The 24159-nt window shown below is 39.1% G+C and overlaps 2 protein-coding genes across 2 annotated transcripts; one reads left to right on the forward strand and one right to left on the reverse strand.

Annotated features, from left to right (window-relative positions):
- Nucleotides 1-191: 191 nt before the first annotated feature.
- Nucleotides 192-15281, forward strand: zdhhc3b (zDHHC palmitoyltransferase 3b). Its single transcript, XM_085396252.1, has 7 exons — nucleotides 192-553; nucleotides 6057-6388; nucleotides 7932-8056; nucleotides 8875-8971; nucleotides 9936-10017; nucleotides 10361-10491; nucleotides 12003-15281. The coding sequence occupies exons 2-7, from the start codon at nucleotides 6086-6088 to the stop codon at nucleotides 12159-12161; spliced, it is 897 nt and encodes a 298-aa protein (XP_085252378.1). The 5' UTR covers nucleotides 192-553; nucleotides 6057-6085; the 3' UTR covers nucleotides 12162-15281.
- A 1329-nt stretch (nucleotides 15282-16610) lies between these two features.
- tmem42b (transmembrane protein 42b) lies at nucleotides 16611-23506 on the reverse strand. The gene is made up of 3 exons (XM_085395855.1): nucleotides 23204-23506; nucleotides 21744-21890; nucleotides 16611-21461 (listed from the first exon to the last, which is right to left on the reverse strand). The coding sequence occupies exons 1-3, from the start codon at nucleotides 23378-23380 to the stop codon at nucleotides 21315-21317; spliced, it is 471 nt and encodes a 156-aa protein (XP_085251981.1). The 5' UTR covers nucleotides 23381-23506; the 3' UTR covers nucleotides 16611-21314.
- Nucleotides 23507-24159: the final 653 nt, after the last annotated feature.

A 24159-nucleotide genomic window follows, 5' to 3' on the forward strand; every position in this document is an offset into this window, starting at 1 on the left:
TATTTATTTATTTATTTATTCATTCATTCATTTATCTATTTTCCTTACAGAATTACTCACTTTAACCTTCAGCAGCCCTCACCATCGTAAGGGGGGTGGTAGGATTTTGCAAGGTTTTGATCTCAGCCCGGGTGAAAGTACCACCTAGAAGTCAACGCTCAGGGTTAAGCGGCCCATAACAGACAGGAGAGGGTGTCTGACTTCCTGGTTGGATCTGCATTTTGTTGTCCCGCTGCCCGCAGAGCTTTCTGGATCTGACGGGAGGAGCGGCAGTTCGACAGCACCTTGTGTTAGGTCACGTTTAGCTGACTGTTAGTGAGGATAATTAACACTTCTTTGAAAACGAGACAGCAACGAGAGCGGGAGCCGAGTCGCTGGGGCCGTGGAGGGCAACTGTCCGAAGATCGGTGAGGTTAGCTGGGATTGAGCTAACGGACGCAGCGGAGGGGCAGACAGGCGTGTGTGGATAGTTTGGGGTGTCTGAACTCTACAAGCCTCTAAACTACACAAAGAGTTCAAGAAGCGTCCGTCGAGAAAGGCAAGAGAGTGCGAGGTAGGCTGTGAAAACCCAGTTTCACTCTGGAAAATGGTTTTGTAGATTTTAAGTGTTTCCATTTATCAACTACTGGAAAACCAGTCATCCCGCTCTGTTTCAGCTACCAGTTAACTTCCTGGTTTGGTTTATTACTGCACTTTCCAAAAGATGAGTAGTTATGTCCTATACATCATATATGTTACCATATACGATACTCATCATATCTTTGTGGTGGTTAGTTTACCTGAAATACAGCAAACCGTGCTCAAAAGCACTTCAGCCGTATACATGAGCCCAGAACACACGCTTATTTTTTTTCCTCCTTAGTGCCTCTCAGGTTATTCAACATATTTTAGCAGATGTCTGTTTTTTATCCTCGAAATCAAATCGGCCAAAGACGAGCTGGAAGGACCAGTCAGTGAATCTTGTTGTGGATAAACAAGTAATGAAACTGCTGTCTTGCAGTTGCCATAACATTAAATGCAACCATTATTAAAATAGCTTATCTCATTATGAATGGCTTAATAAAATCAATGTCATATGATAAAACAAGATAGCTCAATAAGATACAAAAAAACACAGTTAGATAAGAAATTAATGATATAATATAAGAGTGAAACCAAAGACAGGTGACTGAAATGAAAAAAGGTGATCATCTCCTCAGAGTTGCACTTTGTCGTGGAGTCAGATATATTGGTGAGCAATCTGTTCTTGATGATTTATTGGAAGGAGGATTGACTTAAATGTTTGAGATTTTATACTCCTACTGACAACTCGCATTCACCCAGGGTCTTATTCTGTTCCACCTTTAACTCTTTTCGTAGCTCACATCCTCGCCTTTGATGTATTTAGAGTCACCAATTAAACATACATTAGGTATAAATGAGAGCAGCTAAATAAAAATACACAACAACAGAAAGAGCAGGTTAACTCCACACAGAGAGCATCCAGGAAGTCTTGAACCCAGGAGCCTCTTGCTCTGAAGCAGTTGGGTCACACCAGATCCAAAGAGGGCAGGTTTTGAGACTTTTACCTACCAAAAGTGGTCCAAAAACAGGACAACAAGTGATAGGTGCTCAAGCGTAATGAGGGCTGTGATAGAAAGTTGAAAGAATACAGAGTGCATCCTGATCTGTGGCCACAAACACCTGAGTGTTAGTATAGGACTACAGTGCAAAGGAGAGATGTTTTATTAAACACAAACAGTGTGTGTTAATGAATGTAGATGTGAACATGCCACATATTCAGTTTACAAATGTAATTAAAATTAAATTCTTAAGTGTAAGAAAGTGTTTCTTTAGTGTAAAGAAGTCCATTTTAAAGCGTTCACCTTAGCTGAATTCAATATTTCAAAAAATCTGAAATGATAAGCTAAATTGAAAGGCACCCTTTTACCCCACTCCCTTAAAAATAAGCCTACAACACAGGGGGTCATTTCATGTTAAAAATTCACACGTGAAACAAATAATCAACCTGAGGTGAACTTGAGAAAAACGGGTGTAGTGTTCTACGTCTTTATGTTTAAACCATGTCTAGATCTCGAAATACTTTCAACTCACCATTCGTTTCACACCTGTACAATAAACATGACATCAGTAAAATGATTAACAATTCATTTTTTACTGAAAAAACTGGACAAATTAATGGCTTCTGTGCAATTTTCACTCTTTGTAAAGCCATCTAGTGGGCCAGACTGGACCCTGGACCTGCTTTAGCCAGTAGAGAGTTCGCTCTGTCAGTTTAAAGACCATCAACAGCTACTCCGTGAGCAGTTTGTCGTGTCTAATGTGTCTCTTCTGCCACTCTGCTTCAATACAGGGACAGCAGTATCTATGTGATGATAAATAAAACAATGTGTATCGGTGTCATATTCAGGTCATGTTTGTTTTTGCAATAATAATCCCTGAAGCATCACATTAGTCTTGAGTGAAACAACCATTTTCAGTTTTTTAAGTGGCCCGATGAGACTATCAGTAAAGTGGAACAACATCAGCATGTTAACTGGCTGTTTATCGCAGCAGGAGGTCCTCGTGCCGCCTGCCCGCTCAGCTGCCTCCTTCACTCGGTGGTGTAATTTATTTTACAGCAGGGTATCAAAAATGCCTGTGAATCGTGGAGTGTTTTAGTGTGCTGCATGCATTTTAAATGAACTTACCTTTACCGTGTTAAACATTTTCACATACTGTATCTACTGTATCTTCCGGATCGTCTTAGACAAGATTTTGTTGTGTAAAGTGTTTCTGTTCCATTCATGTTGGTTTTCCTCTCTATACAAGCAGCTATTCACTGACAGAAATCTATAGACTCATTCTGCAGGAGGAACTATTTGCTTAATTGTTAATGAACTCAGCATCAGTAGTTAGTTTCACTCCAGGGCTTTCTTGCCTATTTCATTGTCTTGAGTTTCTGTCTTTTTTCATCATCTCCATTTTCACTCAACACTGGTTTCATTGCTGTTTCTAGCTGTTGTTTCTAATGAAGGGAGTCGTTTTCAGTGACACGCCGGCCATGTGTAAGCTTCCTGCATCCTGAAGCAAGTTTTACTTGAAACTCGACAGGTGGACTTCCTCCACCCGTCGAGCCAAATACGCGTCAAGTGAGTCACACAAGTAAACAACACGTGGTTATTACAGGGACACTAGCATGTGTACTCAAAATTCATTTAGTACTCCAATAGAACACTTAAAAACAATCGTTCATCTAACCAGAGTGAAGTAGGTGAACTTACAGCTTATTTGCAGCGGGGGAAGTAATCTGAAACTTGAACTTTAAAGCAAACAGTTCCCAAAAATGCTTCAGCTTTTTTTGTGTGTGTCGCTTTGGAACAAACTGTGTTGCTACACCTTTGCAGCCACAGTTACAACATACTGTAATATAGGAAGTTGAATATTGAATATAAATCATGAGAAAAAAGCAAGTGGTTGGTCTGGAGTTGTTTCTGGAGCAAGCTAAAGACCCAGAACATTAGGAAATACCTGAATGGTAGGTTTTAAGTGAACATCGGGCCAGTTTGTCGTGAACGGCATATTTGTGTCAATTCTTGCTGACCTCAAGAGCCCTGGGAATAAATCTGCTAAACATAATTTTTGTAGCATTATAGAAAAAATACAACAAGTGTATTTGGCTACTGAATGAGTCTTTTTAGATTCTGTGATTTCATTTTATTAATTCATTTATTTTTCGGAACAAAGTTGTATTATTTACCAGTTTCAGTGTACACTTTGTGTCTTTTGTCCTGTATTCGTCATTTCACCCCCAGCCAGTTGCAGCAGATGGACACCCCTCCCTGAACCTGGTTCTTCCTGTTACTGGTTTCTTGCTGCTAAAAAGGAGTTTTCCCTTCCACTGTCACCAAGTGCTTTCTTACAAGGGGGTTGTCTGATTGTTGGGGTTTTCTCTGTATTATTGTGGGGTCTTTACCTTAAAATTTAAAGTTGTGATTTGACACTATATAAATCAAATTGAATAAATTTTCAGTAACAGCTGGAACAAAAATTGACTTCTTTTGACTGGTAGTTTACGGTGACAGATTAGTATTATCTGATGACCACGTTGAAATGAATCGCTCAAAAAATTATTTATTCAAATAAAGAGTAAAAATTAGAATAGCCCAAATGAGCGCACAAAACTGTTTTAAATACTTGGTGCTGCTTAAAAATGTCACTGCTGATAGATGCTGTGTGACATTCTTGGGAAATGTAGATGTGCTGGGATTCTTTCCTTTATTGTGATCCACAGCTTGACATGGTGGTGAATGTTGGGTACAGAGTTTTGTTTGTCACCATGCCATCTATGCCGCTTGACATCTGTCCAACTTTGGCTTTAGACGGATTGATCCTTCCAGGAAGCTTTTATTTCACTTGCAGTAATGTAATGACTTGTTGTCAACTTGAGTGATGTTAAATTCTAGCCTGGGCTCATTGCGAAATGGTCATGAAAATGATTTTGTGTGGGGTTTTTTTTTTTTTTTTTTTTGGTAAGTGTTTTTCTTTTTCTTCTCACATGCACGGAGACAAACTGTCCACTTTACTTTGTTATGTTGCAGTCAGCAAGACTTTGGCCAGTCCTGAGTAAGCGGGATCAACTTTGAAACCAGTATGTTTCACATTTGTGCTGCCTCTGTTTTTGAGCGTCCTGAGTAGCATGTGTCGCCATGCCAACCTAGAAAACTGAGCATCCTTTTGAAACGTCCGACTTGTGTACTTTAACCCAGATGTGATCTTTTTCTAAACCTAATCAAATAGTTTTCTTTCCTAAACTGAACTAGGTCATTTTTGGTATGTAAACAGAACTAATGCTACAGTCACACTGGGGAAAACGGTGATCTGCTCTGTCTGGACCCTCCCTCACACATAGACATGGTGAAACAACGAGCATAGGAGAAGAAACTTTGGCACCAAAATGTAGTAAAAACTGATCCTATTAAAAGGTTAAAAATCATAAATCCATTTTGGTTTTGATTTAATTTTGCTTTCCTTCTGGACAGTGATGGAATCTGAGATTTTGTCCCAGATGTGCTGTATGTTTTTATTCTGATTAAATTTCTGTCCTCTGGGAAGCCTGTGTAACTGTCAGGATCATTGGACAAGCCTTAATTAATGTGGACATAAAAGTGAGATTAGACTATCATTCAGTTAAGTCTAATGGATAGATCGAATCCTTAGTTACACCCAAGCAGTTTGATTGCTCTAATTTTAATCTTAAGTTTCAGTGAGGAGAAGGGCATCAAGGTTCCTGTATCCTACAGGAATCAGCTGTTTTATTTTAGCCTTCATGTAATACTGAGATCTAGTTATTTTTGACAGTTTGGCCCCTTTCAAGTCACATCAGATTTTTGTCTACACACACACACAAACCTGCTTGATGACTTATTTATGAGCCTCGTCTCCAGACGGATCTGGATACACACACGCTTAAGCCCCAAGCAGAGCAGGACAGCAGTGTAGTCTGTTTTGTGGTGAAGCATTGTTTTGTGTTACCTTTAAGGCCAAATGCTGAAACTTTGCTGTGAGAGGATGCATGGATTTTCTTGGCGTTGTGGGATCAGAGCGGTTAGTGTTTGTTCCTCCTCCAGTTAATGCGTCCTCTTGAGCGTTTACTCCAACATTATTTGCTGATTCACTGTGCCTTAATGGCTCCTGCCTTTATTTATATTCCTCGAGGACCATGCAGATTCTGTTATTAGTCTGTTTACACTGACTCTTAATTGCTGTGGGACACCACTGTTACAGCGAAGTATCAAAGTAATACAGTCAGAGCAGAAAAAAATAGTTGTTTGATAGAAAATGAATCCAAAAAATAAATCAAACGTTGTTTTGTTCAGCTTCTCTCCTGAGATAATTTGAATTTCTGTGTGTGACAGAGAGAATAATCCATATTGAAGGTGATGGAAGTGAAAATAACTGTATGGCAACTGTGTACCATCCCTCGCATAAGTCCCTAATTCCTCCTCTTCTTTCATTTTCTTCCCACCGCTCTGTCCCCCCCTCTTCCTCACCATCTGTCTCGTCACTCCTCGCAGTATGTGGTTGGAGCCACAGGTGCTTTAGGATGAAGAGCCCGGCGCACCGCACCAGGGACATTGAGCGCCAAGCTGGCTACCTGAAGCGCGAGCACTGCACCCCTCCTCCACCGCGCACCGGCTCCGACACCATGTGGTTCATCCGCGACAGCTGCGGCATCGTGTGTGGCATCATCACCTGGCTCCTGGTCTTCTACGCCGAGTTTGTGGTGGTGTTCGTCATGCTGCTGCCTGCCAAGAACGTGGCCTATAGCCTCTTCAACGGGGTGCTGTTCAACGGCCTCGCCTTCCTCGCCCTTGCTTCCCATGCCAAGGCGATGTGCACAGACCCGGTCAGTCAGAGCTTTATTGGTCCACTTTATTTGCTTGTAGGATGCGATACTGACTGTCTGACTAGCACTATTTATCCTCTCTCGATTTATTACTACAATAATTTAAGAATGTGTTCCTGTTGGTGTGCTCATAGTAAATATTTGACTTGCAACAGTTGCATGGGGTACTAAACTTTTATTTCTGTGCTCTTTTACTTTAAACTTCCACAAATTCCTCCACACTTCTCTGACACGTACTTTGCAAATTATATCTACATTTTATTAGGTACACTGGCAGCTAGGAGTTTATAATATATGCTTATGAAATGCAGCGCTCTCCAAACTTTGTGGTTTTGTATCCTTTAATGTATAGCTGGAGCCTATGGTATGACTCACATGCTTTTATTTAAAAAAAAAAAAAAAAATCTAAACTACCTGTAACTTGCAGCAGAAATAGAAGTAAAAAATAAAATAAAAAATTGATCAGATTTCTGTTATAGAACCAATTTAATTCTTATTTTCCACCACATTAATCATCCCCTCAGTGGATCCCTGATCCTTAGGTTGTGAGCCCCTTAATTATTCAACAGAATTTAAACTGTAGTCATATCAGATATAATAAAAATGTCATTCACGTCATTCATGTCTAAAATGTCATTAGATACATTTTTCTTATAACATCCCACAAACATTACCTTTTTTTTTCTCTCCTTTTTTTTTTTGTTGCCCATCTGGCTTAGTTGTATCACAGTCCATTGACTTTCTTGGATATCAGGTGCAAAATAAATTATCTTGGGTTCTCTCCTAGTTTTTGACTCTGAGGAAACTCTTCTTTGTTTCCCTTATTAGGCTCTTGGATAGTCTCACATAACCCATAAAGCCCTACTGAAAAATTTGACACTTTAAAATGAGTTTAAGGCCCCACCCGTGAGGGCTTGCATGCACTTTAGTCTGGGGTGGGCTTTGTTTTAAGTCTAATCTCATTTTTAATCTTCCGTTACTGTGTTTTAGTAATTTTTTATTTGTACTCTTCTTTATGGATTCAGCAGCTTTTTTTGTTTATCCCTTTCAGTCTAGCTTTACTATTTCTGCAAACCTTTTTTCTAGCATACTCTTAATTTACTTCTAATTGTTACATAGATTTGGATTTGTTTTCTCTATGTGCTTTGTTTGTTTTTTGGTTTTTTTAAAAATGCTTTTGTGTTTGTCATGTTTTGTCTATCCTGGGCTTGGAAGCCTCTTGAGTCAACTCCAGCATTTGTAATACAAAGAAAGTTCAACATAGCCACAATATCTATTCCTTATCTGGTTTCACTTCCCCTAAAATCCGCAGACAGGCTAAGCGGGTCACATGAAGGTGATTACCAACTCGATAAGTCAGCCCAGGGTTTCCCAATCTAGCTATAAGTGCGGTCACATAAAAGAGAGTGTGCGTTTGGCTGGAGAATCACTTTTTAAATGCACTTTATAAAATAAAAGCCATCTTGCCGTCAAAGGAAATCATGTACCACATGTAGAGTGACAGAGCAGAGCTGACTTCTCTTTTCATCCCACTCCTCCTCAGGGTGCTGTGCCTAAAGGAAACGCAACCAAAGAGTTCATTGAAAGTTTGCAGCTCAAACCAGGACAGGTGGTGTACAAATGCCCCAAGTGCTGCAGCATCAAGCCAGACAGAGCTCACCACTGCAGGTACAGCACTGTATGAATTTGTGTAGTATAAGAAAGGGTACACTTCTCATTGCAGACTGCACATTTTGGGAACAAAACAAACAGGAATCTGCTGAAGTCTGCACCTCACAGAGGAAAGTCCTGATGCGACTCTCCGGCTGGGAACGCCACTCCTCCTCTGTGTTTGTGCCTAGACTGGCTCTCCTGCGTCTTTCAGCTGTGTCGCATTTCCCTGCAGACTCTGCAAGTTGATAATAATAAGGACTTCCCTCTGTGGTTGCTCAGTGGTTTCTCTGGGATCTCAAGGCATGAAAAGTGCAAAAACACCTCCGATTAATTGAATTGTGAAGCCAGTGAGTCAGCCCGTCTCAGAAGCAAAAATGGCAGTCAGTTTGATTCTTTTCAAGCTGAATATTATGAGTCATTCTTGAGGGTGCTTCAGATGATACAGTGCAGTGACACAGTTATCTCTAACAACCCAAACAAACAGTATCTTACACACAGAATGGCAGCTTTTTAAAAAGCGATTTCCCCATAAAACAAAGCGCCCAGGCAGCTCGAGTGTGACTCTCTGCTTTGTCTTATGATAAATTATGAGTTTCTGGCTTTTACTTGAGTTGTCAGCCTGCTGCAGTTTTGACAGATAAATAACCCCCAGTCTGCAGCTGCTATGACTGAGAGCAGCCTGTTCATTTTCTCACAGTTGACTGAATTATGCTCCTTAAGGTGTTTGTGTGTGTGTCTTTTAGTGACAGTTGTTGTGACATACCAAAACCCACATTTGTGCATTGCATGACTCCCTCAGGTGTGCCTATGATTAATTTATTTTGTCTCCACAGTGTGTGTAAACGCTGCATCAAGAAGATGGACCATCACTGCCCCTGGGTGAATAACTGTGTCGGAGAAAGCAACCAGAAATACTTTGTCCTCTTCACAGTGAGTCTTTAACAGCAAAACGAATATTAGAATCCACTTGGAAATATTCATAATAAGTCCCTCTTTCATTATCATGCTCACACTTATACTTGCTCTTGGGTCGAATGTCATAATATATAGGGTGCACCCACCGGCTACTTTAGTAGGTACACTGGCTTGGACCCAGTTTTGCCATCAGAACTGGCCTAATTTTTCATTGCACATATTCAGCAAACATAGGAAACATTGGATAGAAATTTTGGTCTATATTGACATGATAGCATCACATTGTTACTGCAGATTTGTTGGCTTCACATCAGTGATGTGTATCTCTTGCTCCACCACACCCCAAAGGTAATCTATTGGAGTGGGAAATGGCACTGAAGGCCATTTGAGCACACTGTAACTCATTGTCATGTTCAAGAAACCAGTTTGAGGTGATATGAGCTTTGTGACATGGTCACATTGTTAACTCTGCTCTAAGCCTACCATCCATATATGACAGCAGAAATTGAGACCAAGACTAAGCAAAGTCTTTCCAATCTGTCTGTCCAATTTTGATGAAGACATGTAAATTGTAATCTTAGTTTCCTGTTTTTAATAAAAGTGGCACCCGGTGTGGTCTTCAACTGCTGTAACCCATGTTGTGCATTCAGAAATGCTCTTCTGCACAACTTGGTTGTAACCAATCGGTGTCCATTTGTGGTTATTTGAGTTAAAGACCTTTAGACATCGGAAAATCCAGACTCCCTTTTTCTTAATCCAGCTGTTCACACTGACTGCGTAATTTTGTTTAGACGAATTTGTGGCAGGTTTTTTTTTTTTTTTTTTGAACATAGTTTGATTTTTTTTTCCTTCTTCTTCTTCCCCCAATTTGCCTGTACGCCTAAATGCATTTTATTTTGGCTTTCCAAATTAAGACCATAAATGAATATGAAGATTATAAAAATGAGATGACTGACATTACATTTGTGTTTGTTTTCAGATGTACATTGCACTAATATCTTTCCATGCGTTATTCATGGCGGCCTTCCATTTCGTTTTCTGCATTGAAGAAGACTGGGCGAGTAAGTGTGTGTCCTGTAATATAGTAGTTTAGTATAGGAACCAATCCAATCAGTAAAGCTTGTGACTAAGATGTAAAATGTTATGCATTAGAAGACTAATGTGGAACTCTTTTCATAGTTGATTTATTGTCTAAGCAAACTTGACACATTCTCTGCACTGACAAGCTATGACTTCTCTATTTTTATGCAAAATGTGAGGGGCAAGCCTCTGATTGGGCTAAGTGAGGGAACAGGGAACCTTGACGCTTAAGTCTTTAAGTCTGTTTAATATCCTTTCTGGTTTCCAAATTTTAGGTTATTTACTTGGTTTAACATAAAAAAAAAAAACTCCCTTTCTTTCCAGAGTGCAGCAACTTCTCTCCACCAGCAACTGTCATCCTCCTCATCCTCCTCTGCTTTGAAGGTCTCCTCTTTCTGATCTTCACTGCAGTCATGTTTGGGACTCAGGTCCACTCCATCTGCACTGATGAAACGGTGAGTAAATCCAGCAGGGAATTTCACCACCTTACCTCTCCTCTGCACACCTCTTGAAAACTGAATTTCAGCTACTGCCGTGTCAGCAGTCTGACATGAGGTTAAGTTCTCATGTCAGAAACTTCCCACCTTGCTGAAGAGCCTTTAAAAAGAAAGATACTAGATCCTTTTCAGCTTGATGTGGAGAAAGTGCTGGCCTGGCTCTGACCCTTGTTTCTGCAGTTTCTACTTCACCTCACAGAGAACATTTCTCTGTATAAAACTGCAGTTAGACTCTTTTTAAAGTTTGACTCAACCAGAAACATTTTGTTGTTTGTCTTCACAAAGTTAAGTGGAAGTAATCATTACATCAGTCGCAACTGATCTAAGTGTAGGCGACCTCATTGACCACATCTTTGTTATTAAGGAAACATGAATATTTTTTATCAATTGTAATGTTTTAGAAGAAAAACAGCAACCGTTTATTGCATGAGATTATATTTATTGATTGTGCTCTCTAAAGCTACTTATGATCAGTACATTTACTCTCAAGAAGAGAGAAAAGGTTTTATTGTCCATACTCTTAAAAAAGGAAGTATTTTCTCAATCTGTAAAATGTAATATTAGAAATTAGAAAAATACTGTACACTAGTCTTAAAAACCCCCATAAATTCATGATACAAAGTTTATTTTGTCATATACTGGACCTTAGTTTAGCCCCTCAGTTCATCCTCTGTGAAACAGTTGTTTTTTTTAGTTTTTTTCCCTTTAAGCTAACTTTCTTGTGATTGGTTGCTCCTTGCAAACAGAAAATTTAAAGTCAGACCTGTGTGCTTGAGGGACTGTACGAGGAGATCTGCTCTCACTGACATGATATGAGAGTTTAAAGAAATTACTAAAACCAGAGATTTAGAGCAGTCTCAACTCTGAGCGTAAACTGACCTCATTATTTGAAACTCTGGCCATGTTTGATATCCGTCACTCTTAAGAGTACAGAAAATAAGGAAAAGCATGTCTGGTCCTTTAAAGAAAAAATGTTTCTTAACAGTATGAAGACCAGCACCAGACTCGGGTGTTTTAGTTTGCAGTTTGGGGTCGAGCCTCCATAAGATTTCCCAATGTATATATTATGTATATAATGTTCTTCCTCTACCCCCTCTTCCTATAACTATGCATTTGACAAATAAAGAACCTTGAACCAAAATAAACTAAACCTGTTCGTCCTCCAGGTGGGTTCAGAGTAATGCATTTTCTGCTCAAGACACCCACAGCTCTGACTCAGACTTATCACTACAAAGAACTGTCAATTGTAGTGTTATATGGCCTCCATTTGTTGACTGTGTTGGTTTATCCTGGGAGCTTTCTTAATCGTCAGGAACCACTGAGAGTGAGTCACCTAAGACCTGTGAAAGGAAAACAAAAGAATACAAATTGTGATTCATTTTTAATCCCTCATTCAGCAGCTGCATGTTTTGATGTTTTGTATCAGGGCTGAATTTAACTCGCACTGCGTTGCTTTACCTTTTTTGCAGGGTATCGAGCAGCTGAAGAAGGAGGAGAGGAGATGGGCCAAAAAGTCTAAATGGATGAACATGAAGGTGGTGTTTGGCCACCCATTCTCTATAGCCTGGCTGAGCCCCTTTGCAACACCTGACCATGGAAAGGCAGATGTGTATCAGTATATAGTGTGAAAGCTGGATTCTAAGTGTCTGTGGACATAGACTGATCACTCTTGCCTGGAGCACAAACTTCTCTTAACCACTTCTAAATTTTCTTTCTTCTAGGAACTATTGATATTTCAGGGTGTTTTGCTGTAAAATGTGTTTTTCCTTTTTAAATTTTGCCGTTGCCCTTTCCCTGTTTTGGTGCTGACTGAGATTAATGAGGTGTAGCTGCACAATACAGCACTCTTAAGCTATGCAGCAGCATCTTGACAAGAAGCATCTAATGAGACTCTGGCAAAACACAACAAGAGACTAAGTTTTGCATTCGCTGGAGTGAATATGCCTGCAGTATCTTCAATCATCTCCTACTTCTAAGACTACACAATGTGAACTCAAGTCCTGAATGTTTCTACTCAAAGAAGCGCAGCATGGTTGCCACAATGAACACCTGGTTTTGTCTTCCTGTAAAAAATGATCCTTTTTCCTTCATTTGCTTTATTAATGTAGTCGCGGTAGTCTTTTTGCTGAATGCTGCGGATGATTTGCCTTAGAACAGAGCATTAGCGAGCAGTGGAATCTGCTTTTTGTAAAGCTATTTCTATTTATTTGCCTTAATGTGACAGTTCAGGCTCACACTTGTTAATGCTACTTGTTTCCTCTTTTTGATGCCAGAGAAAAGTAGGTTTGTCCATTTCATTTTTCTTTTTCTTGCATTACTGCAATCAAAAGACAAATGTAACGCCTAACCTTTCTGGCAAGAAATCACATTTTGGAAAAGTTTTAAGTGTTTTTCAAGAGGACTCTGAAAATGGAGAACAGCAATAACCTCACGGTGGCTGGTTAAAGTTATAACCCTTAAGATTTCTGTGCTACTTGGTCAGTTTATATTGCACTAAACGCTCACTGAGCAGTGTTTGTATGTGCCCACAGAGCATCCAGGTAAAACAAGGTTTCTTTTCATTTTCCACAAGTAACCCGAGTCTTGCAGCGCCTATCTTCTTATGATTTTTTTTTTTTTTAAATTTAAAACCAATCCAGCGTCACAACATCTAGAAAAAGTCTGATCGGGTCGTGAAGGTTAGATCATAAAATGCTAAGCCAAAGGCAATTTGAAGATTAAACTCTGACAATCACTTTGCGTTAGCTTCACAATAAAACTTCCTTTGTGTTTGGCCAGCAGACCATGTAAGAAATGTTGCATTAGATGCAGCTTAAACAGCTGGTACAGATGCTAGCACTGACTGAATTAAGCACTTCCACTTGCTTATGCTGGCAGTTTAAATTGTGCATGATTAATTGCGTAATCTAAGACTAACAAAAAATCTGCAGCTCTGCCGTAAATATTACCTTAACCTTTCAAGCCTTTTGTTTTTTGATGACCTTCATAGAAATCATCAATATGTGTCTTACAGAGATGAGATTTAAAGGAGGAATATTGGGAAATTTATGTTTTTAAATACTTTTCCCCCCCCTTTCTTTGAACAAGTAATGAATGCCGAAAGTTTAAACTAAACATTCAGATCACCTTCTAATATTGTGAAGGTCCTCCTCGTGTTGCCAAAAATGCTCTGACCCATTGAGGAATTAATACATGACCTTTAAGGTGGATCTTGTGGCGTCTGGCAGGACAGCATTTGGGTCCTGTTGGGTTTCAGGGTGTGGCCTCCATGGATTGGGCTTGTTCCAGTCACATGATTGGATGCTTGATCCACTTCTGATCTGGGGAGCTTGGACTCCAGGTCAATGCTTTGGGCTCTTTGTTGTGTTCATCAAGCTGTTCCTGAATGGTTTTTACAGAGGGCTTGGGCACGTTGGCATGTTTGTGGAGGCTGTTTTGCTGTAACATTTAAGTGGGTGGTACATGGGAAAGTAACAGCCATGTGAATGCCAATCTTCCCGGGTGCCCAGCAGATCATCTCACGTTAATAAAATGAGCAATGCTAATTACTTGGTCTCTCAGTGATTTTAATGTTGTGACTGATTGGATTATAATTGAATAGCTGTGTAGAATTTTATGGCAGAGCTGTGTTTAATTACATTAGACTACCTAATAAGGTGACTATGTAGAAAAGCAGTTAGAGAACGTAAATAAACTGGATGTCAAAATGTTGTCCAAAAATGCTAAAAGTGTAAAAACCAAAAGAGTTCAATTTCCTGAAAAGCTTAAGGGTTATAACTTTCAAGTCTGATACTAGGTAGGTAAAAGTGTAAGATACTTACAGTGACTTCCTGGTCGAATATAAAACTGAAGTTAAACCAGCATCCTTTTGAACTTTAGTTTCATTTGCTTTGTAACAATCACCAGCTGAGACAGAAAGTCAGGGAATCAAGCAATACACGTTGCTCTGTGTGTGTTGACACTAAGTGTATTTTACTTGCTCTCAGTTGATGGAATTCACTTGTGGTCTGGTTTGTCACAGATTTTCATTGTAATTATGTTTTTTGGAGGCGGGAGCTCAGAGAAAATGTTCACTCGTGCTGGAAGTGTGTAACTGTCACAACTGTGGATTTTAATGGAACACAGGAAACTTCAGATTTTACTTTTGAGGATGAGAATCTGATGCAGATAAGAAATGGGCATCTTCAAAGCATTTAACACTTAAATGCCTTTGCCAGAACGTGTTATTAAAAGCCTTACTCGAGTTAAAACAAAAAACATGATTTAGAGGATGATGAAAAGATATTATAAATATATGTGTTGCCAAATTGAAGGCTAAAGGAGGGGAGGCAAGGATGTAGCCATTAAAACAGTTGTCAGAAATTAGATTTTCTTAGGTTTTTAAATGTCGTAACCATTATGTGGACACGGAACAGGTTTACACATACAGCACACCAGCTTTTTTTTTTTTTCTTCTTCCTCTCAAAAATGTTCTGTGGTCGGTATGCAAACTTATTTGTCTTATTTACTGTGGGCCACGTGGTTTTTATTTTGTTTTTCTGACCATTGTATTTGTTTCAAAGGATATGAAATAAAATGTATGACTATGGATATTTTATTTACGGTTTGTGTAAGCTTGTAGACATTTTTGATGCAAAGATGTTAGTGATCGATGATATTGATGCCACAATCATTATTTAACAGCTGATTCTTCATTATAGAAGCTTCTATCTAAGGCTAAAAAACATTTTCAAAATTGGGTTTAACATTAAAACAGCATAACCTCACACACAAATACTGTAAAAGCGTAGACCTAAAATCTCATACTGTATCTAAACTGTAATGTGTAATTATATCAACAAAGTTGAAGTTACAAACTTGATTTGCATTTATTTAATTAGAATTCACTTTTTTTTTTAAATTATTTGTTTATAGCTCAGTATTTTGGGAAGGGTTAGTGTGGAAAAACAATGGAGGAAAAAGTGGTGACAAAGTATTGGATATTTGGTTTGAAAAGAAGTCCTGCCACTTATCAGTTATGTATACATTTTCATGGTCCAGCTTTAATTATCCTTTCATCACGGTCAGATATTTTATATAATTTATATCTAATGGTGTCATACAAATATACATTAAGAATTTACTCACTAAACTATAAACTGTCTTTTCAATTAAAATGTATTCATATAAATTTGAATAGAAACATTCAAATTCCCCTATTGTTATATAGCGCCAACTTAAAACAGTCGTCAGCTCAAGGCACTTATAACAGCGGTCGGTTCCGTAAGTCGTTTGGTACCGGGCCGATAGAGTTGAGGCTTAGCTGTGAAACTTATGTTTTTCAAGGGTTTTGTCAGTTTTTATCGTTAAATCTGTTTCCCTGGGTCTTTTCCCATGAATTATAAGTAAATTTTCTTTTGGTTGGTACCGGTAATGGTTTTATTTTGTTGTATTTACCCGCGACACCTTAAAGGCCGGTCCGCGAAAATATTGTCGGACATAAAACGGTCCGTGGCGCAAAAAAGGTTGGGGACTGCTGACTTATAATGTATAATAAGGTAAAGACTCTAACATATTAGAAAGAAACTCCCAACAATCAGACAGTTCTTCATTAGCAGCACTTTGCAAAAGTGAAAGAAGAACTCCCTTTTGACAGGAAGGAGACCTCAATTTGTGCAATCTGTGTAGAATTACAGATTTTCATCATTTCAAAACCTTCAAAGGATGAATCACATCCATTGAATCACAATCTGAATGGTTGCTGCCTTTAAGTTTTGAGCGTACTTTTGCAGATTTCATGAAGGGCTGTTTTCCATTTTTACTGGAACAAGACTACTTAAAGAAAGGAGGCCAGTCTAACAGAGCACACATCTCATTGTGTAATTAGATGTAAACTAGCTCAAGGACAGCACTTTCTCCAGCCCCATTATCAACAGTAATGCTGTTTTTTATCGGACACTGCTGTGGTTGAATTTCCTCTTCTCTTCATGAAAACGTACACTCCCATTCAATGTGAATTAACCGGAAACAGCAGAGCTTCAGATTTACAAAGAGCATCTTACTACAACACAGTAATGAGTCAACAATCCGTTTGTTAGATGAGATGTTTAATAGGTTGGGTGGGACTTCTCTCAATGGAGTTCTTACTTTACACATTTTTCTATATTAACAATATATTTACACTTTTACAAATGTTTGTTCCACATAATCTGTAATGCATTTTAATAATGATTCATATCAGAGCAATCTAATCAAACTGTCTCAATGCATATTAAAAAGTTGAACATGAGAAGAAATATTTTGGTGTAGCAGCTTTCAGATTAAAGCGATGACTGAGCTGCTTATAGCAGGAGCCGGAGTACAACAGACACAAAATCAGTCTGTTTTCCTTCAGGTCTTCAGTGAGCTCCCCTTATCTTGTTTTCAAACATGAACTCTACAATTTCCAGCACACAGTAGAAGAGTCATGTTTTGTCACTATTTGAAATATTCTGTTTTAAATCAAAGAGCTGCCTGGATAGAGCATGCAGAATGCAGCATCTTGCCTGTAGTGAAATCACCAGAAAATGACCCATTCTATTATCATTTGGGTTCAACAGCTGCATCATATAGTTGCATTACGGAGCTACCAAGTTAAACACTGTTTAAGACCATTTTAGTTTTCTTGCAGTGCAGCATATTAACTTGTCATTGTGACATGCAGCTTGTCAGGTCAAAGCCCTACTATAGTGATTTTCTAAACACTTTGGACACCCACGGATAGAAATGCATGCCACTTCAATACCATGCTGCTCTCACAAAGCTATAATTTTTTGCTACTGCAGAATCTCTGGATGCTTATCTTACAGTGAGAGTGGCTTCACAGGAACATGGTTTCCCATATCATGCCGTTAACTGGAGAAAAGCCAGGCAGATATTAAAGGCAGATTAAAGAAATACATCAGCATTTAATTTCTTGCTGTGAGCCAGATGAGATCATTACCACAGCCAAGAACCCCATAGATAGGCCTAACATTAAGATTGCAAATGGGAGAAGGAGGATCTATCAAAAAGACCCCTCTAAAACTCACTGACATATTACTTTGTTAACATTTAAACTCTCTAGGTGTAAAAATGTAAAGTCATTATGATACGGGGTCTAGAAGCAAAGTCTCTGAACACTGATACTAATCAGACAATGAATGAGTTTGACATTTTTAAGAACTGATGTTATCTAAATTAGCTTGCAGCCGTTTGTAGTCTTTATGCCAGCTGCAAGCTGGTTAGTTTAGGTTAGGTTGTAAATGGTTTGGCATATGGATTTATGTAACAATTTTTAAATCATGCTAAGCTAACTAACTAGGTTAGCTACTTGATTAGCTTAGCATAGGATATAAATCGAATTGTTATTTACTAGCAATCTTCTTTTTAGTCTTTTTAGTCTTAGGCTAACCAACAGCTTAGCTTGTAATTTCAAATGTATTGGTATTTACAGTCCATTTAAAATATTTTTGGTGAGCTAAGCTAACTAACAGTTACTGATTAGCTTAACTTAGCATATAGGCACTCTTCTAGTCTTGCTGACCACTTAAAGCTTTTTTACAGAGTGGTATAATGATCTCATCAGGCTCCTGTTAAAATATCTTACTGTTACTTTTAAATTAAAGCAAAACATTGAGGCATAAACACCTGATGATGCTTCATGTACATCCCTGCTATGAAATATTGTTCGGCGTGCCTTGAATATGAGAAGATAATATTATAGTCACATTTTCACTGCAGTCACATTAACTGGGATGCAAATCACATGGTACAAAACCTTCACAGCAGCACTTGGAAGGACATTTGATATATTTGTGCGTTACTGCTGTGAGATACTACAGACAAGTACCATAGCTACCATTATGCATTTATATTATGATATGTATCCAAACAACAGCAAAATGTGATTTGTTCATTAAAGCAGCCTTTGATGTCTTGTTCAGGCAAATCCCTGTAGCTGATTATACTAAGAGAACCTCCCTCTGGTAGCATATATTGACATTTTCTCTCTTCATTTATTAATGTTCACAGCTCCCTCCGTAACACACGTCACAGTGTATGAGAAAATACGTTATTGCACTCTCACCGACTCATCCAGAGATGTTGATGGAAGCTGTTAGCGAACAGAGATGTCTATGAAGCCCAAAGAAATAATGAATTATTATTCAAGATGTGCGACAGACTAATATGAGAATTTAAATTCAGGTCAAAGAAGCTAAACTGGCAATCGCAAGGCCTGGCACTGGAGAGATAGCGGGGGACACTTAAGTCACAAGTTTAATGAAGCGGTTCACAAAGGGGACGTCACTCTGATTCTGAGTGGATTGTAGATGCAGGAGGATGCTTTGGTGTGATTTATCTGAGTTCAGGCCCTCTTGATAATATGCACACATCTATCATGAAATCGAAAATCAGCTGCCTCTGAATCAAAATATGTGTCATGCTCATATCTCGAGGTTAAGGTTCAAGCTGTCAAGAAAGGCAGATAAAAATAAATAAATTCAGGCAGAGAGAGAATTCCTCTCGGGGGGATAAGCCTTTGAGTGCTACATCAGAAGCATTATTACTTGTGAAAATATAAGCACACTTCATTAGCTAAGGACTTCACTTATAAAACATTGCCTTGAGCATGCATAAAATGCAATGTTGGTGCTGGATGTTGTGGTGAGTGTCTTAGTAACTTAAGGAAATGGGAGAATTAAGAGAGCTTTTTGGAATACAATACCTAATGCACAGGCTGAGTGATGCACAGAGCAGAAGATGTTATTTGTCCATTGCTAATGATGACACATGGAAATCAAATATGTGCAGAAATTCTTAAATTATCCTTCTGTATTATTTGAGTTTTCCTATAAAGATTTCCATTTACAGTAATGTATCTATTCCTTTCCTGCAGACAGCCAGATGAAAAGATTGATTACTCTCATGTCTATACAGTTAATGGTGGTGGACAAAGTCTGTCTAATGGCTCAGTCACACTAGAGTAAAATATGATGGTGACTTACTTGCACCTGGGAAAAATTGGTTGTTGCCAGATGACTAGTTGTGGCAACCAACTGGTCACTCAGAGACTGAGCATCTAACACTTTCAGTCTCTGCAGTTACTCTCAGTTGCAAGACAATTGCACAGGTTGCCTGGTGGGAGGCAACCTGTCTCCAGAAAATCGGAGTCTGACTCAGAGTGACAGCAACTGCTCTCAGACAGGTTGACAAGGGTTTGAAAATATTATTGCCAACATGATGCAATCAATCTGAGTTTGTCTGTGCTGATGAGTGCAACTTGTCTGCCATGTCTCTTTGCATTAGTCATCTCAACTCAACTAGTTGCCAACTGGGTGGTTTCTGGTTATATTCCTTAGAAAAGCAAGGTTGATAAGCACCTACGTCACTTTACAGTTATACTGCTGTCCTATAGTAACTACATTACTAATTGTGGAGGAACTTCTCTTTCAAATCTACAAGATTCTGGTTGGACTCTGAGTGCAAGTAGTTAATGTGATTTTTCTGTATATGCAGATGGCAACAGATTTGCAAATTTTCACCAATTTATTTAATCATTGGATTACCACAACAGGTCGCATGTAGTTGCCAATTTGGACCCATTCAATAGCAAACTGATAGCAGAGTTGCTCTTATTGCCTGAAGACAGCAACTGCAAATGATCACAGACTCAGTTCCGTCTTTGAAGCAACTGTTTCAAAGGCAACAAGATCGCAGGTTTATAGCACAGTTAAAATAATTTTGGTCATTTATGGTCTCCAATCACTTTTCCCCTAATAATCTAGTAACTCCCAGCTTGTGTTCTGTGTCAAAAACCAAAGAGTAAAATCAACACCTTGGTTTTAATGACTCCCTTTATCAGGAAGGAAGTCACTACCCTTAGTTAGAAAGTAGTTTCACAAATATTGACCTACAAAGACAATAAATGTCATTTTTGCAGTTCTGTTTGTGAATATATTACACAAACATGACATAATGCATTAATTATTTAAATAAAATGTGTTTAAAAGGAGATTTGGTTATCTTGACACTGAGCCAGGCCAGCTACCCTTTGATTTCCAGTCAGACTAAATTATGCCAGATGAGGCTTCATAAAGTATGTCTCTAAAGACATGTTAGTGGTATCAATCTTCTCATGTAACTCTCAAAAAGAAATCAAACAGATGCATTTCCCAAAATATCTAACAACCTTTTTATTTATCTTCCTTTTTACATTTTACATTAGCTCAGAAGCTGTTGTGCTATTGTTGACTTTCCAAAAAGTAATGTAAAGCTAGTATAATTTTTGCTTCTTCTTTGTGGACAGAGATGATTTCAGACTTAGCCATCCATTATTTTGTCTCTACTAGCCAGACTTTGGATGTGCTCTGGTTTGACTGTCTGAAAGCCAACATCTCCTCTGATTTTAGGAAAGGGCTAAACAAGGCTGCACCACAGCTGAACCAGCAGGGTTTTACATCCTGCAGGGCTACAAACAGCAACCTGTAAAACAGATATTGATTTCAATAAAGCAATCTTTTTTTAAGTATGTTGATTAATAATTTCACTTTAGGCTAAACAGGTGAAACTGAATTTTGTTATATGACTGGAAGAAAACAACTATTTCTACTTGCTCTTTAGCAAGTGGAATAATAACTTTTCCAGGTGTGCCCAGATTAAAGAAGAAAACACTTTAAATTCAACTGCTGTTTCAGATTTTACTGCTCTTTGGCTCTGAAGTCAGAGAAGATGTCTGCCAAAACAGACCACAAGCCACAGCCAGCTGGTAGAGACAGGTCACATTATTCATCTTTTTTGGCAACCGTGTTCTGTTGTCCATCCTGCGGCGAAACCCTCTGCAGTACCAACAAACCAGAGAAGGTCAGAGAGATCCCAACCCACCACAATGTTATCTGGGCTTCCCCAAAGATCAGCTGGCCCAGGAAAGCCTGCAAAGAAAAAAACATCATGCCTGTTTTTAGAAACAAATTGCCAATAAAGGTGCCCTAATGGCCAATATCCCTGCTGAGCTTAACAATGAAGAGCCATAAATCACAGTGACAAGTTATTTCTGAATACAGTCTAGCCTATTTTCTAAAATAAATCAGGTTACATAAGAAGGAAGGACGTTAAGGTCAACGTGAAAATATTTTCACCCTCTACTGTCTGATGTAAAGGATTTCACTCAGAGGACATGAAGTAAGAGCTATAAGAGACAGATCGTCACTTACGGAAGATATGAAGTTGGAGGCAGTGGTGGTCACAGTGGTTCGGGTGGAGGACGAGGAATACCTGAGTGCTTTGGCAAGGAAGGTCCACATCACAGCATTGCAGGTGAAAAGCAGGCCGCCACACAGCAGCCTCAGAGGGATATGAAGCTGAAAGACGAGAGAAGAAACTTATTAAAGATGCTCTTGACAAATTTTTCTCCCCCACTGAAGGGAGGAAGTATCTAATCTGCACAGTTTTTTTGTTTGTGTGTTTCTCTGTTTGTTAGTGGTCTAGTGTCCACAGTTTTCAAGATATCATTTTCAAAATTAATGTGATGGTATATACTCATAACTGATTTCATTTTTGTGAAAATTGGGTCAAGGTCACACCAAATGTGAAATTAAAATTTTATATTACCCACAATTTCTTTTTGATCATCTTTAAATATCACAACAATGTACTAGGTATTGGGCAGCATGGATACCTAGTTTGGCTAACATTTGACTTTCACCTTCATGGTTAGCACCCACGGTCAAAGTTAACCTTGTAAAAAAAATTTCAAGCAACCACATCGAGTAATGTGCTATATGAAAGGCGACGGAGAGAGCTGCACAACACACTTTTTCCAATACAAAGTCCAACAACGTCACATTGATGCCATAACGGGTTGATGTCATCATATTGGAATAAAAACGTCATAAAACATCAAAGTTCTTTGTACAGCCCATGCCCTTCGGGGGAAGTTGCACTCTCTGAGAGCTCCAACAATGAGAGAGACCCCTAGCTCTTTCCCGACAGTGGGAAAGAAAAACTCCCTTTTAACAGAAAGAAACGTCCAGCAGTATCATGCTCATAGAGGGGCCAGTGGCCAAAGGTAGTCACTTAGTTCTAACATTTACTTTCCAAAGCTTCACAGTGCATTGTGGCAAATCTCGTGGTGCAAAGTAACAGCCTTTACATACGCTTTGCATCCACCTGCAATCCTAATTTGCAATTCTGTCAATTCATTTGTGCCTTAAATCACGTATCGGGGTCGCTGCTTTCCACGTTTCTACAGTTTAAGGCTTCAGACAGCCGCCTGCAGATGTTTCTGACATCACTGTGTGACGTATGTAGGCAGCTTGAAGGTCATTCACAGAAAAACTTGACATCCTCACCATCAGATACCAGCCGTTCAGCTTATTATCTACACGCAGAGATAATTTTTACGCTTATAGAATAAAACAACGCCTAAATACAAGTAACTGTAGTGGTGTGCTTCGGGGGCGCGGGTACGCCACGAGCGCGCCGCTGCCTGCGCGGGCTCCCCCAGTGTGATGCCGCAGATGGTGCTGATGCTGAGGGAGGCGGTGAGGAGAGGCGGGCGGGGATAACCCCCCTAACTTCCCTCGTGAGAAATCACCCCGCTCGCAGGCGAGCATTATTATTCACCCTCACTGTGTTAATAATTAAAGCGAGTTTAACTGCGGCAATGCCTCACCCGGTCACAGGCGGTAGTTTCGTCCGCCTGTCTGAATTTCCGCTGTTCTCCCCATGTCCGGAGTCCGGTTTCACAGACACCCTTCAGGTAGTCGGCTCCCAGCGACAGTTTGGCCGAGGACGACGCCACGGCCCCGAGGAAACCCGCCAGCAGTGCATAGAAAACTCCCGGGAACATGGTAGTGGTGATGATGGTGATGATAGGCGAGGGACATTATTTTCTAATCCATCTTTTTACATGTCTGCTGCTGAAGCTGGTCGGCGCTGAGCTGCGTGCATGCTTGTATGACTGTCACTGAGCACGTTTTCCTGCACTTTCCATCGACAGCCGTCCGGTGGCAGTCACACAACTCATGGCCGTGGCTCTCCGAGGCATTCTGGGAATTGCAGTTCCGTAATATTAGTTCCGATATTTTAGTTTCGTATTATCTATTTTTTATATTTATATCATTTTGACTCTTAGTTTTTAAGTCAGTCTAGCTTCAGTTAGTTTCCATGGTGTTTTTTTTTTAGTTAATTTATTATTATTATTATTTTCAGAGTTGGTTTTAGTCTTTTTAATTGTTATTTAACATGTTGTATATTATAGAGGCAAGATTTCGGACAATCAGTAAAGGAATTACAACAAAAACACAACTTTTTGGAAGCAGTGGACTCTCAGTCTTGTAGGGATGCAAAGTCTCCATAAACATGTTCATTTAAATCCCCATCAGGCAAGTTGTAATACCATTTTTTATACCAAACCAACAAATATTTAAAGTAAGGCTATTTCCTTTATATTATTTTTCATTTTATTTTAGTTAAGAGAAGTGACAATTACAGGTAAAGTCACACTTTTGTATAAATCACATAATATATCCCACATTAGTGAATACATGCCTTAAGTTTTTTATTAAAACATTGTGAGGTTAAGAAGAGTTTGAACTGAAGTCCCTTCACATTATTTTGTACTATAAA

The sequence above is a fragment of the Rhamphochromis longiceps genome, linkage group LG22 (assembly GCF_057381845.1).
Source record: "Rhamphochromis longiceps isolate RC_006_pf linkage group LG22, R_longiceps_female_GT1.1, whole genome shotgun sequence".
NCBI classification, from domain to species: Eukaryota; Metazoa; Chordata; class Actinopteri; order Cichliformes; family Cichlidae; genus Rhamphochromis; species Rhamphochromis longiceps.

Bases quoted from the DNA above. Each gene is read 5' to 3' on its own strand.
- tmem42b (XM_085395855.1), bottom strand. From the start codon at position 23,380: ATGTTCCCGGGAGTTTTCTATGCACTGCTGGCGGGTTTCCTCGGGGCC. The intron at 21,891-23,203 runs GTGAGGCATTGC...CTCGTCTTTCAG, and splicing joins AAACTACCGCCTGTGACCGG to CTTCATATCCCTCTGAGGCT. The intron at 21,462-21,743 runs GTAAGTGACGAT...TTTTCTTTGCAG, and splicing joins CCTCCAACTTCATATCTTCC to GCTTTCCTGGGCCAGCTGAT.
- zdhhc3b (XM_085396252.1), top strand. From the start codon at position 6,086: ATGAAGAGCCCGGCGCACCGCACCAGGGACATTGAGCGCCAAGCTGGC. The intron at 8,972-9,935 runs GTGAGTCTTTAA...GTTTGTTTTCAG, and splicing joins AATACTTTGTCCTCTTCACA to ATGTACATTGCACTAATATC. The intron at 10,492-12,002 runs GTGAGTAAATCC...CCTTTTTTGCAG, and splicing joins CCATCTGCACTGATGAAACG to GGTATCGAGCAGCTGAAGAA.